At 42.4% G+C, this 14,571-nt stretch overlaps 2 protein-coding genes across 2 annotated transcripts in view; one reads left to right on the forward strand and one right to left on the reverse strand.

The window, feature by feature from the left end:
• Positions 1-3,383: 3,383 nt before the first annotated feature.
• LOC133848305 (uncharacterized) lies at positions 3,384-4,830 on the reverse strand. The gene is made up of 2 exons (XM_062283803.1): positions 4,812-4,830; positions 3,384-4,720 (listed from the first exon to the last, which is right to left on the reverse strand). The coding sequence occupies exon 2, from the start codon at positions 4,678-4,680 to the stop codon at positions 3,481-3,483; it is 1,200 nt and encodes a 399-aa protein (XP_062139787.1). The 5' UTR covers positions 4,681-4,720; positions 4,812-4,830; the 3' UTR covers positions 3,384-3,480.
• Positions 4,831-7,888: 3,058 nt separating this feature from the next.
• Positions 7,889-14,571, forward strand: part of LOC133847741 (netrin-B) — a 69,526-nt gene continuing 62,843 nt past the window's right edge. The window contains exon 1 of the mRNA XM_062282934.1: positions 7,889-10,716. Within this exon, the coding sequence (XP_062138918.1) occupies positions 9,063-10,716 (1,654 nt within the window). The 5' untranslated portion in view covers positions 7,889-9,062. The remainder of the gene's footprint in view (positions 10,717-14,571) is intronic.

Consider the following 14,571-nt stretch of genomic DNA (forward strand, 5'->3'; position numbering starts at 1 on the left):
TGCCTTTTGCAACTGCTCTCGCTGCGTTGGCCGTGACTCCTTCAGCCTTCAGCCTTCAGCCTTCAGCCTTCTGCTGCTCTGTTGCTTCTGCTCGCATCCTTTGCCAGGACTCGTCTCTGGCACATTGTTGTCCTGGCTGCTGCTGTTGTTGTTGCTGTTGTTGCTGTTAAATTGCTTCTGGCATTTGATTTGTACATCATTTTTAACGAAGCATAAACTTTTATATATGTGGCAAACAGGACAACAGCAGCAGCAGCTCAACTTGTTGTTATACCCGATACCCATAAAGTGGAAGGGTATCATGACTTTGTGCATAGAGTAAATGTGTGTAACAGGTAGAAGTATATATATGTATATTCTTGTCTATCTGTCTGAATGGTGTATTTTTTAGTCTATGCATAGACTACCATGGCTATGGTATGGTATGGTATGGTTAATGCAATAGTTTATCAATATACCAAAGAAAGCTTTTGGTATATTTTAGTATTTTTTGGTACAATAGTTTGGTAATATATTTTCTTGATCAGCGTCAACAGCTGAGACAATATAGCCATTTCCGTCTGGTATATTTTGAATACAACAGTATATCAATATACTAAATATGTAGCAATGTTCGTCTGTCTGTCTCTCTGGTATACATATGTATTCCGTAGTCTGTGACATACTTTCAATGTAATTATTTATCAGTATACCAAATGGAGCTTTTGGTATATTTCAGTATTTTTTTGTACAATAGTTTGGTAAAATATTTTCATGATCAGCGTCAACAACTGAGACAATATAGCCATGTCCGTCTGGTATATTTGAAATGCTGCAGTATATCGATATACCAAATATTTGCCATGTTCGTCTGTTTATTTTGGTATATTTTGTAGTCTCCGGTATATGTATATTAAATGTAATATTTCATCAACATACCACATACAGCTATTGGTATATCTTAGTATATTTGCTTGACAACATTTTAAGAATAATATTGCACCACTTAGCGTTTAGTCAAAATTGTTAGCAGGTATCTCACAGTCGAGCATCCTCGATTGCAGCTTTCTTACTTGTTGTTGTAGTTGTCCTTGCTGCTCTTGACTTTGGGCTCTGTGGTTTTCGGTGTGTAAGTGTGTGTGTGTGTGTGTGTGTGCGAGTGTGTGTGGGCTTCTCTTAATGAACAAAAAAGTGGCATGCAGATATTTTCTCGTTTATTTCATACCGAAAAATGTTTTGCTGTCGTCGTCGTCGTCGTCGTCGTCGTCGTCGTCGTCGTCCTGCTTCTGACAGGCTATCAAATAGGCATTTTCATTTGCAGGAAATATTAAATCAACAAATTACAAAATTACGAAATTACAAAACAAAGCTAGAAAGAGAATCAGTCTATCTCTATCTCTATCTCTCTTTTTTTCGTATTCGCCTCGCTCGTTTCCCATGTCAAGTGGATGCATCGACGTCGTCGTCGTCATCAGCATCATCGACGCTGCATCTCAAGTGTATCATCATCGAGGCTTCGACGAGGCTATCGGAAAATCACGTAATGGGCACGTAGGCCAAATATTTACTTAAGGCCGCAGCGTGAACGTTGCATGCACCCATCCAAGGAAGGAGGGGGAGGAGTAGGGTAGTGGCATTAAATGTTGTGGTGGCAAACCAATTGACTTGACAAGGAGTCGAAGATGGGAACACAGATGAGAGAAAAGGGGGAAGGGGCAAGGGGGAAGGGGCAAGGGGCACAAAGGCAATGGGGCGACAACTTCCTGCAGCAATTGTTTGACTTAATTGCCTCACTGACTGCGGTGCGGTGTGGTGCGGTGGCTGCAGCAACTGCCACAGCATCGACATCAGCAACAACTGCAGCAACTGCAGCGGCGATGTCGACTGTAAACAGAAACCGTGGCGGCAAATAAGCAAACTGACTTTGACTTTCGGCAGTCACACGCACACTAAGAGAGTGAGAGAGGGAGGGAGAGAGATAAACACATTCAACACACTCACATTCAACACACACACACACACACACACACACACACACTCTCACACACAGTCACTTGCTGTTTCTTACTGAAGATTGGTTCGCCTGTCGATTCTCGTTCGTTGCTCGTTGCTCGTTGCAAGCACCCCGCGGAGCTGCAACTTGCCACTGCCACAGCCACTAGCTCAATTTGTTGTTGTTGTTGTTGTTCGATTGCTGCTGCCGTTACAGCTCCAGTTGCAGTTGCAGTTGCAATTGAGCAGCAGCAAAAGCTTATCCAATTCCCAAATCCCATGACTAATCGCGCATTAAGACCACAGTTTAATACACTGTCACAAAGAACTTCGCATTAAACAGTGAAAAAAAAATTACAAATTTTAAAATAAGAGAAAAATCATATATGAAAAAACTTTGCTTCACTTTTATTGAAATTTGGTTTATTCTATTTCATTTCATTTTCTTTTTTTTATTATTTTCTTTTTTTATAATTCAGAAATTAGAATTTTAAAAGAAGAGAAAAATTATATATGAAAAATCTATTTTTTTACTCATTTGTTTTAATTTTTTTTTTTTATTCCATTCCATTTCATTTTCTTTTTTTTTATTATGAGAACCACAGTTTAACACACTGCATTAAACAATTGAAATTAAAAACTTTAAAAGAAGAGGAAAATCAAATATGAAAAAACTTTTTTTCACTCCTTTATTTAAATTTTGTTTTTTTCTATTTCAATTTCTTTTTATTTTTTTTTTATTATGAGAATTATTCAAAAAATGTTTGTTTGAAATTCGGAACTTTATGATAAATTTTTTTTAAAAACTGTTAAAATTTACTGTATGTATTAGTACTTTTGTATTACTAAGTATAATTATTTGAATTTTAAACATTGAAATTACTGTTACGCTGGACAAATAGAAAACACTTTACTGACTAACATTGTGAACATTAATACAAATATACTAATATATATGCCAAATAAAATATAGTTGGTATGAAACACATTAAAATATACCTTAGCCTAAAAAATATACCATATACAGTCACAGTATTTTTTATATTTCGTCATATTTATAGTGGCAGAAAAGAACTTGGTGAAATTTTTAAACAACTGTTAAAAAAAAAATCCTATAACAAGTGATGATAATTTTTATCATGTTAAGATATTTTTTTTAAAACTTTTTTCCCTTGTATATCTTATACGTAACATGGTGTTCCCTTTCTTTTGCTAATATCGTAATAATGTTGTCATTGATAAAAGTTTTGAATATGATAATTTCAAACCACATATTGACCTCTTATTATTTCATTCTATTCAGATACTATGTGAGCTGGAAATTCGAAAATTGCTAGTTAAATTTGGCTATTTAGCCGGCATTTCAAATGAAATCAAGCTTAAAATCAGGAATACAAAATAATTATTACATGTTGCAAGTAAAATGAATTTTTAATCAATGCGATAAATAAATTTGTGTAAGTAACATCGAGTGCAGTTCACCAGGAAGACGTTTTCCATTCCATTCAATTAGGGACGCTTGCTGGTCAAGATGTCGCGACGCTTGGAGTCGCTGTTCCCGAAGCCATTCCATTTGCGCTCTAAGAGACGAAGTTTCTCCTTATCAAACGTTTCGGCATGTTGCTTTCTTTCGGTGGGACTTAAGCCTTTGGACAGAGGAGCAATGCGCATCGACTTCGGCTTCAGCTTGAGCTTTCGCTTCTTTAAGGTTGACACTTCAGAGTGTTTGGACTCGCTGCGATCCAGAGGAGAGAAGGTGAAGTTGAGTTCGGTCTTCTCGGGCAGCTTCTTCGGCTTCTTCTTGGAAAGCTTGCTCTGAGAAGACGCAGAAGTTTTCTTTTGTTTCACGCGCTTTACCAACTTGCGTTTCTTCTTAGGCTTGTCCTCCACTGGCGGGGGAATCTCGACTTCACCTCCAATCTGTCGCAAACAGTTGCTGCTTGAGGCTGAACTAGAAGAGAGATATGCAGCAGATAATTCCCTTGGCTGGACAAGGCTCATAGCTCGCTCTTCGGCACAGCAACGATAGTGGAGAATGATTCGACTCTCGCCGTTGGAGACACAAACCGCTTTGGTGGGTTTTTGGTGCAACACATTAAAGATCTGATCCTTGATTGGTGTTTTGAGATACAGATCCTCGAGATCGATGTAGCCCGAGCAAAAGATCAGCGCATAGTTGCTAGCATTGTGCTGGAGTTCAATGAGCTCGCGCTCCTTGCTCGTCAGTATGGTGACGCCCAAGTGCAGCTGCGTGGCCACCTCAAAGCCGTGCAACACATGCTCATTGGCCTGGCGCCGCACCGCGATCGTTGGCGTGATCAGCAAGAGGAGATGCCGCAAGTCGAGGATCCCAAACAGACGCTGCACGATGCGCTCGGGATTGGGTCGAAAGTAGCCATCGCTGGTCAACTGCGGCTTCAGGATGCGTCGCGATACCTTAAGCGGCGAAATGTGATCGACGCTGATCACGCAACGTCCGCCAAAGATCAGCGCATTGTCCTTGCTAAAGTCGAGCAAGTGTGTGTTGAACAGCAGCGGCAACTCGAAGTTGTTCTCGTTCTCGTCGAATGAAGGATCGCTCTGAGTACTCGATCCACTTGTGTTGTGTATCATGTTGAGCAAGTCGAGAGCTCTGCTCTGAATGATCTCCTGTCTCTTGGTCATCTTGCCATATGATGTTGGCATCACTACGAACTCTTTGGTATTCATTTTGAAAAGTGTGTATGTGGAAAGTGGCGAGTGAAGAGTGCTGCGGAAATTTGGAACCAAAAATTTATCTAATTAATATAAAATGAGGTTTGAAGTCGGTAAAAAGTTAAAAATTGATATGAATACTTTACTTTTACAGTTGTTGTATCTCGTATTTATGAATATGTCGTGGACGACTCAATTGAGATTTGTTTTTTAGCCGTATAATTCTGTATTCAAGTTGTGATCCAAGTAGGTGTATTAAGATATACTTCTATACTGTCTCAGCTCTATATTTAAACTATAAAAAGATCGATACTAAATGTAAATGTAAATTTCAATTATTTTCGCAGTTGAGCTGCACTTGCATTTTATGAGAATCGCAGAGAGAGGCGTTCGTTATACATATTGTGAGGCTCCATAAAAAAATATGCGCAGTTAACTGTAGTTTTTGATTTGGCAAACGGCTCCAAACTCTGACCAAATGGTCCAAGAGGCACGCCCCCAAAATTCAAGGCGCATTTCACTAGTTGCCACAGCAACAGCCACAGAGTTGGAGACGTGTTCATGACAGCGAGTATCATAAGCATAATCATCAGTCAAGTGCAGCACTCGAGAGTGCCACGCCCACCACCACAAGTTGCAAGTTGCACTTGCATCTAGCGGCACCATCTCGCTCTTGGAGCTGGCGTCATAATTAGACGTTGCAGCAGCTGCTGCTCCCGTTGCACATTGGAGGTTTTTTTGGGATGTGGCCCGCAGCCGTCAAAGAAGCGAGCTGCCAATTTTGCCAGCTCGTAAACGAGGCCAAAAACTCTACGAGTGTTGCAAGATTGGAGTTGCACGCTCCACAAAACTGAAACGGAAAGTTGTTGTCAGGGATCTCAGCTGGCAAATGAAATGAAAATTCCATTTGCAAGACCGAAATTCGAACCCAACTCAAAACGTCACAGCACAGGTCAAATATGCTTCATATTTGGGCAGGAGACGGAGAAAGAGTGAGAAAGAGAATCAACTATGCACGTCTTTGTGTGCTCTTGTAAATATTTATAAACAAAGAAGAAGAGCAGAAGAGAAGAAGAAAAAAATGCCATGACAAAGCCGAAGGCAGCTACAAATCCGTTATAAATAAAACATAACGAGCCGAATTGTTGCCAACCACTTGAAACGCAACTGAAACCAAGAAATGAGCGCAGACGACGCACAAAATGTCAAAAACAATAAATCAAAAAGGGGCTCCAAAAACAACAGCAACAGCAACAGCAACAGCAGCAACAACAACACCAACAATGGTCAGGAGCAAGTGATTCCATTTAGTGGGAATGAGAAGGAGAGCGCAAAGAGGGAGAGGCTGGGGAAAAACCGTTGGTCAGTCAAACGGAAGCTTCTCGCATGAGTTTTTTTTTCGGGCACGTTCCCAGCTTACGAAAGGTAACAAGCGATAAATGAATGCGAAGCACAAGGAGAAGAGTGTGAGGGGGACAGCGCGTAATGCGGCCTTACAAATTGCAGATGACACTACAAAGACAAGGAGAGCAAAACCGAGAGAGAGTGAGTGAGTAAGCACAAAGAGTTGTAGTTGGAGAGTGTGAGTGAGAGTGAGGGAGCAACGGGATGCGGGGGGTTGCCTTAGTGGAGCATGCCGTCGGCTCGACTGCAGGCATTAGCAGGAAACACAACACAAGAGAACTGCGCAGGCGTCGCGGCGTCGCGGCGTCTGCGTCAATGTCTGACTGAGCATATTTTGTTGGCGTTTTGCATTGTGAATGAAATGTATTGAAATCATGACAGCGGAAGTTTTGATTTCGACTCGCGAATTGAGGTTATGGCAAAGACTCGCGCATAAATGGACTGTCATTGTCTGTCATTTACGTATATTCATAATCGCACATACATACATAGTAAATAAATACATATGTACATACATATAAAGGTGCCAAGTGTGTGTGGATTGCTAAAAACAACTTTGTATTTCCTGTGCCACACGCAACTAATTAAAAGTGCTGGGGCGTCAGGTTTTGGGCAGGTTGCTAAAAGCCTTACAAATGTTCTGCAACATAACATGTTGCTGGCAACATGCGAGCAGCAACCATTTCATTCACCTAATGTTGCCAAGCAGCAGCATCCACAAAGCCTATATCCACAGTGTGCGCACAGTGGAACGAGCAGCAAATTAAGTATTTTTAAAATTCGAATTATATATAATCAACACTAGGAAATATTTGAAATACTTTTTATAATTCAACACTTAAATAGCTTAATATATAAAGAATTTACTTGAATTAATTTGAATCTCCTTTGTAATTTGTACTTTGTCATTCGATAAACGGTAAAAAATGACACAGAAGTTGCAAAGACGTTTATATTAAATTTGCAATTTTAGAAAATGAACTTTGACTTCAAGTTGATCAAAGATATGTCGAGTGTATTTCAAAATATTTTGCTTAAAAATCTAAGTACACTAGTTATATATGATAAATTATACAGACCACGGCCCGAAGACTGAGTTTCTTTGGCTGTACCCTAGAATTAAATTTTAAACAAAATAAATACTAATTTTTCTTATTACTTCACCGCGAAGTATTCAACTTTGTACATATTATAGCAATTAAATAATTCAAAAGTTGAGCTATATGTGTATAATACACACGATGTGTACATGATAATAAATTGTGATAATGCAAAACCTACTAGTTAAATTATTATGTTATATAAAATCAAATAATATTGTCCATGGCATTAATCCTCCAGTTTCCAGTTATTGTTTAGACAGTGCACATTGTAAGGTTAATAAAATGTTAGTAAACAAAATAAGTGGGATGAAACCGGAGTTAAGTACATCAGAATGTATAATAACTAGATTGTATGTTTTGATAACAATGTGTGATATCAATGTAAATACATAAGTACATCACAATGTATAATAACTAGATGTATTTTTATAATAATGTGTGATAACAATGCAAATACATAAATTTTGGCTTGCATTTGTTTGTTACATGGCCCACAGTGCAGTTCGTAAGAGTGTTAGCAACACCAACAGCGCCGTGCATAAGCACTAAGCCAGTGAGAGCGAGAGGGCGACAAAGAGAGCGCGAGTTACAACCCACAAGCAACGGACGAAAGCAACAGCAGCAACAGCAGCAACAGCAGCAGTGAGGGCAGCGCAGCAACAGCAACATCAGCCGGCAAGCGACCGGCACGAGATGCTGCGGCTGTTTAGTAACGGACAAACGTTTGCCAGGTGAACAACGAAGCCGACGCAAGCAAAGCAAGCGAGCAACGAACGACCTAACGAACGAATGACAAACGAATCGAGAGTGTCACTGTATGCGTGCATATCTGTGTGTGTTGCTTAGTTAGCTCTTGGTGCTCGTGCTCGTGCTCGCTCGTGTTCGTGTTCGACACTCAGCAGCCCACGCGCGCGTTGTAATTGTGTGCGAGAGTGTATGTGTGTGCCGAACAAAATTTTGTTGGCATTTTTTTTTTTTGGTGTTTTGGGTGTAGCAACATTTGCGACCAGCCTCCGCAACATGCAGTGGTGAAATTAGTCGAGGTCGAAACGAAGCGAAATACACACACACACACACATATAGAGAGAGACTCAGTCTGTGGCAAACCGAAGCGCAAAAACGAAGAAACTCAACACAATTGGGAAGCAGGCAAAGGCAAAGGCAACATCCGACATACATCACAGTTAGTTGGGCTCGCTTGTCGTCTGTTGTTGTCGCCTCGCCTCGCAGGATACGCGACGTCGACGTCGAGGACGTGAACGTGAATGTGAATGTGAACGGCGTGTGTGAAACAGCGTGAACGCGTAGCGAACAGAACAACGCTGGCCGTTGACCGAGTTGCATCGCCAATCGCATCGGTCTCTCTTACCCCCTGTAAGCGAATCGAATAAACCACAAACCAAATAAAATTCAGAGCAAGTGAATAGAACAGAACAGAACAGAAGAGAGTGTGAGAGAGAGAGAACAAGAAAACCGACCATAAAAAATAAATAAAAACAAAACGAAAAAAAAAGAAAAAAACAAATTGAAATCGGAAATCAAAGCGGCAGCTGTTGCATGTGGCCGCCGTGCCAGACTTAGTGACGCCGCCGCCGCGCGTGTCGCGTGTTTTGCTTTGCTTTGCTTACTCTGCTCTGCGTGTAGCGTGAGCATCAGCGTGATTTTTTGTTGTTTTTGTTTTTGTGTGTTTGTCCAAATACCGTTCGTCGATTGATCCTCGCGAGTGATAGAGACACAAAGAAACGCAAAACTAGTGAACCAATTTAAATCCACATTGAAATTTGAAAATAAAAATCAAACAAAAATTAATATACAATTGAAATCCTGATTTCAAACCCATTTGAAATCCACTTACATCCCACATTGAAGTTCACTCTCAACTGCTGCAAGATGAGGCTGCCACTGAGCACGTTGCTCGCATCCCTGGCCCTCGTCCTCGCCCTCGCCCTCGTCCTGCCCCAGATCGAAGCCATTAACATCAACGCCAACGATCCGTGCTACTTCGAGGGCAAACCCCGCAAATGCTTGCCCAGCTTTGTGAACGCCGCCTACGGCAATCCCGTCCAGGCCTCGAGCGTCTGCGGCGCCCAGCAGCCGGAACGCTTCTGTGAGCTGCAACGCGATGGCTCGGCGGGCGAGTGTCGCGTCTGCGATAAGCTGGAGCATCGCTATGGCGCCGCCGCCCTCACCGATCTCAACAATCCCAGCAATGTGACCTGCTGGCGCTCGGGCAGCGTCAATGTGCCCCACGATCCGGACAACGCACCGCCGGACAATGTGACGCTCACGTTGTCGCTGGGCAAGAAGTACGAACTGACCTACATTTCGCTGTCCTTCTGCCCCAAGTCACCGCGTCCCGACTCCCTGGCCATCTACAAGAGCTCGGACTTTGGACAGACCTGGCAACCGTTTCAGTTCTACAGCTCGCAGTGCCAGAAGTTCTACGGCCGTGCGGATCGGGCCAAGATTAGCAAATTCAACGAGCAGGAGGCACGTTGCATGAACTCACAGCACGATGGAACCGCGGGCGGCGGCGCTGCCCAGAGGTTCGCCTTCAATACACTCGAGGGACGACCGTCGGCCAATGATTTGGATGCCTCGCTGGTGCTGCAGGATTGGGTGACGGCCACCGACATACGTGTGGTCTTCCATCGACTCGAGTTGCCGCCGCAGCTGCTGCTGAGTCGGGAGCGCGCCAAGGGCAAGGGGAATGCGAATAGCTTCAGTGATGAGATGACTGGTAGCCAGGAGGAGGACGACGATGATGAGGAGCTCGACGGTCATGAGCTGGAGGAGCAGGATGAGTACGATTACAATTTGCATGACAACGACAGCGCTGGCTACGATCACGAGGAGTACGAGGAGCCCAAGAAGCATCTCGAGCTCGACGACGAACTGCATATGGACTATGCCAATGATGGCGAGACGACGACCAGTAAACGTCAGTCCAAGCATAAGAGCAGCGCCTACGAGAAGCACTATCAGGGCAAGCTGCTGGCCAGTACTCCGTCTCCAGTCGCGAGTGTGCCGCTCAAGACATCGCCGGCCAGCAAAACTTCCTCCTTGCAGCAGGCCACCGCGGAGGTTGTCGCTGCCTCAGCTCAGTCGGGTTCGCCAGGTGCCTCCGGTTCCGGTTCCGGTTCCGGTTCCGGCTCCGTCTCCATGCAGCAACTTTTGTCCGTGTCGCAGCATTATGCCGTTTCGGACTTTGCCGTCGGCGGACGTTGCAAGTGCAACGGCCACGCCTCCGAGTGTGTGGCCACCACATCGAGCCTGAGCAGCGGCTCCCTTCACGTCGTCGGCGGCGGCGATGCTGACGATGGCCAGGACGATGACATGACCAGCTCGCTGCACACTCACTTCGGACGCAGCAGCAGCATCAGCAGCAGCGGGAGCTCCGGTTCCCTCCAGCTGAACGCCAAGCTGGCGATGACTTGCGCCTGCAAGCACAACACCGCCGGACCAGAGTGCGAACGATGCAAACCCTTCTACTTCGATCGACCCTGGGGACGTGCCACCGACAACGATGCCAACGAGTGCAAGAGTGAGTACCCATTGCCCTTGTAGCCCACTATATTACTCTACTACTATATAGCACATATGCCATTTACCATGTGGCATCTAGACTCAATAAACTTCTAGAAGCGAGGGCAGTTCGAGAACGTTGCAGAATTCCAGAATATCGCTTAGATCTAAGCAAATATTTTGTGGCATATTGACTTATTATATTCGAATGTAGTTTTATGAAATACGAATTTCCGATAGAAATATTTTGTTATAACAATCCTAAAGTGAACACTTGATTTCAGAATTTGGTTTAAGTATGTTATTCCAAAGTATTCAGAACATCAAATTTTAACGATTCTAAAACAAAATCGAGACGTAGGAATCTGTCAAGAATGATTATAAATATTCTTATTACAAATGTGGAATAAATATTCCACTAAATACGATTATAAAGTGAAAAGTGGATTTAAGATTTCATTCTTCAATGTGTGTTATTCCCATTTATTTATATCCAAAAGAAAGTAATAAAATAATCATGGAATTCTAATGTAAATAGGTTATTCGAAAGTATTTAGACCCAAAATAATGTTCTGATTAGAAAATTAAATACATTTCGGTAAACTATTCATTTTATTAATATCAATATTCAATTACAACAAATATTAGGGAAAAACTCTATACCATACATATACATTTTTTCTATATTATAATATAAAATAATATAAATATTGAATTACCCATTAATCTGATCGAAATCTCTGACAGGCCTGAATTTTAAAATCTATACCACTAGAATTTATGCTGTGACAAATTTGAATAATGAAATATGTTTACAAGCATATTCAAGAATGAATTTCTCTCAATCGAAAATTATGTAATTTTTGAAACCTGTTCAACAATTTCAACTGAATTTCTTAAGTGACGAAAGCAGGCTGAATTTATTAATGTTGTTACTTTTACTTAGTATTCTATTGTAATGCAGAGAAGATTAGAGTTGAATGATGTATTTATACATAGTGCTTTATCAATTCGAGCACCGCTGAAGCGACCCTCGCAGATTCAGATAACTGAGAACATTGCTGGCATAGGAGTAAACGGCATTCGGTTGGACATTTGGACAGTTGGACAGTCGGATGCACTGTGTTGGCCTGCCCCATCGAGTGGCGTTTTCAATTGCGGCCATTGTGTGGCACACTCCTCGATAGTCCAGAGTCGATAGTCGAGGAGTGTCGAGATGGTCGAGATGATGACGATGGTCGCATGGTCGCTGGCTTCGCACTCCTAGAGCGCAATGAACTCGCCAGCAATGCAATGCATCTAGCATTGGATTGCCATCATACCCAATGCCATTTCCACTTCCATTTCCATTGCCATTTCCATTGCCATGGCCAATGCCAGCAAAAGCAAAAGCAACAACAACAGCGACGACGACGACGTCATCGACATTCTTCTCTTTGCATTTTTGGTGTTTTATTCAACACTTGGACGGCGCATTTGAATGCCTCGAGTGAATGGCTGAGTAAATGGTAAATGGTAAATGCGAAATGTTGGGAGTTGGCAAGTGGCAAGTGGGAAATGGAAAAGGACGATAGTGGGAGTAAGGCAATCCAATCGATTGGCAGTCGAGAGCAAACTGAGCTGAATCGATCTCTTTACCTTGTACCTCCCCCATCTCCATTTGGCATATTTGTTGTCAAAGTCAGCGGGTCATTTATGCAATCATCATCATCTTTGTCTTCGTCTCCAGTCTTCGACTGTGCTGGCAAACACGCCAATTATTTGTGTTCTCTGCTGTCCGCACCTTGCAACTACTTCTACCCTCCCACCTTCACTAGCTGTCACCTCAACTTCGACTCGGAACTCGAACTCGAACTCCAACTCCAACTCTGTCTCTCCATAGAGAGTCATAAATTACTAACGATTAACTTTTTGTGGGCCGTCGCCCCGTCTAGAATTAATCAAAGAAACAAATGCGCAGCGGGCGAGTCTTCATCCTCATCCTCATTCTCATCCTCTAGCTCCGTCTCCGTCTCCATCTCCGGGTCAACCCCATAACGGTAACGGGCCCAGCGCAAAACACGGTCGAAGGTCAACGTTAACGTCAACGTCAACGTTGCCGCAGTCTCAGCCTCAGTCTCAGTCTCAGTCTCGGCTAATTTATGGCTTATGGACAAATCTCCTGGGCAACTTTTTCTGGGGAATGACCTAGAAGCTGTTCGTCTAGGGTGGCAAATGTTTCTACTAGTTTGCACTGCAGATTAGGCCAGAAACTGATTCTCTTGAGAATTGATTTAACATAAAGAGCGCGCTCAGCAATTGTTTCGTGTTTCGTGCTTCGCCTCGACTTTCAATCAATTTCAATTTCAGTTTCAACTTTTATGCCGTTTTTATCCCATCCATCTAGCATCTTCCTTTTTATCTAGCATCTCGCATCTCGCATCTTAGCGTCTTCATCGTCGTCTTCGTCCGCTTCATTCCAAAATTAATTTAACGCATAAGTCGCCGCGCTTTTGTGCTCAGCTTAAGGGCTTTAATTTGAATTAGTTTTAGCGCCTTGAGGAGAAGGCAGAGTGGGGAGGCGGATTTCACAGCCACTTGCCCAGTGAATCCACATCCTCATCCGTATCCTCATCCTCATCCTCATCCGCGTCCGCATCCGGATCCGTTCTTTCATTTCAAATGCATGGCCATGATGGCATGGGACAACAGCAGCCAAACAACAAGCAACAAAAAAAAAATACAAAACCAAAATGAATAAAAAAGTCGCGAAACGAAACGGAAACAAACAAACTTCAAGCGCCGGGGCCAAAGGCAAGTGATAAAAATATTTATGTTGAGCGAAATTCCAAGCGACGTCTTTCCCCCGTTTCTCCCTCTGTTCTCTCAGTCATCCATTACCCGCTCCCAGTTGCCAGTTGCCAGTTGCCAACTGACCAACTGGTTGCCTGTGCAAGCTTTTTGCAAGATTTACGCCACAGCAGAAAAAAAAAAAACAGAAAAAAAGAGTAAATATTGAAAAAGGAATTGGAAATCCACGGGGGCAGCCGCGACTTGCTTCTCTTTTACCTGAATTCCTCGTCTGGCTTATCTCGAGGCCTACCCCAAAAAAACAGAAGAGGAAGACGAAGAAGAGGAAGAAGCAGAGCCCAACTCAACCCAAAGCCCCTAAATACGATGCGATGCGACGCGACCCGCTTCCAACTCATTGAGTCGCACATTAATATTTAGATTTGCTTTATTCGCCAGCAATTTGTTTCGATTTCGGCTATGGCAACACGGCAACGGTGACCCATTCACTTTAACGGGAATGCTCGCACAGTGGTGCCAAAGCTCGCAAAATTTAATTGATTCTTTATTGGAGTTTATTGTGTTCATCTGTTTGCTAAAATTTGTTGATTTAGTAAGTTGCATCATAAACTCAATTTTATATTGAGAAATATATCGTAGAGTTTAAAAGTATGCGCAAGTTTAGAGCACATAATGCCAATGCACTTAACTGCAATGTGTTTTTAAAATGAAAAAAATATATACTTGGCTTTATTTATATTATTTTACATTAGCCAATAAGGTGTTGCTGTTAAAAGAACATTTTCATATTGGCTATGCAGTGTATTTGTAGTAGGCGAATAAGTAGCATCATTAAACAGCGATTGTGCGTTTAACTGCAACTGTTTCAATCGTTTATACTATAATGACTTTTAAACTTGCTGCCCTTGTTTCTCTATAATACTCGTATACTATATATACTGTATTTCACTTTTTTTTGCTTTGTTAATGATATATGCAATTATCCTAAATGTGCGCATTAATGCAGCTGCAGCTATCCGCATTAAACTGTATTTTACGCAGAGTCCTACTGAAAATAATATTCTTCTGCTTTAAAGTTTCGTAT

Source organism: Drosophila sulfurigaster, chromosome X (assembly GCF_023558435.1).
Source record: "Drosophila sulfurigaster albostrigata strain 15112-1811.04 chromosome X, ASM2355843v2, whole genome shotgun sequence".
Taxonomy (NCBI): domain Eukaryota; kingdom Metazoa; phylum Arthropoda; class Insecta; order Diptera; family Drosophilidae; genus Drosophila; species Drosophila sulfurigaster.

Bases quoted from the DNA above. Each gene is read 5' to 3' on its own strand.
- LOC133848305 (XM_062283803.1), bottom strand. From the start codon at position 4,680: ATGAATACCAAAGAGTTCGTAGTGATGCCAACATCATATGGCAAGATG.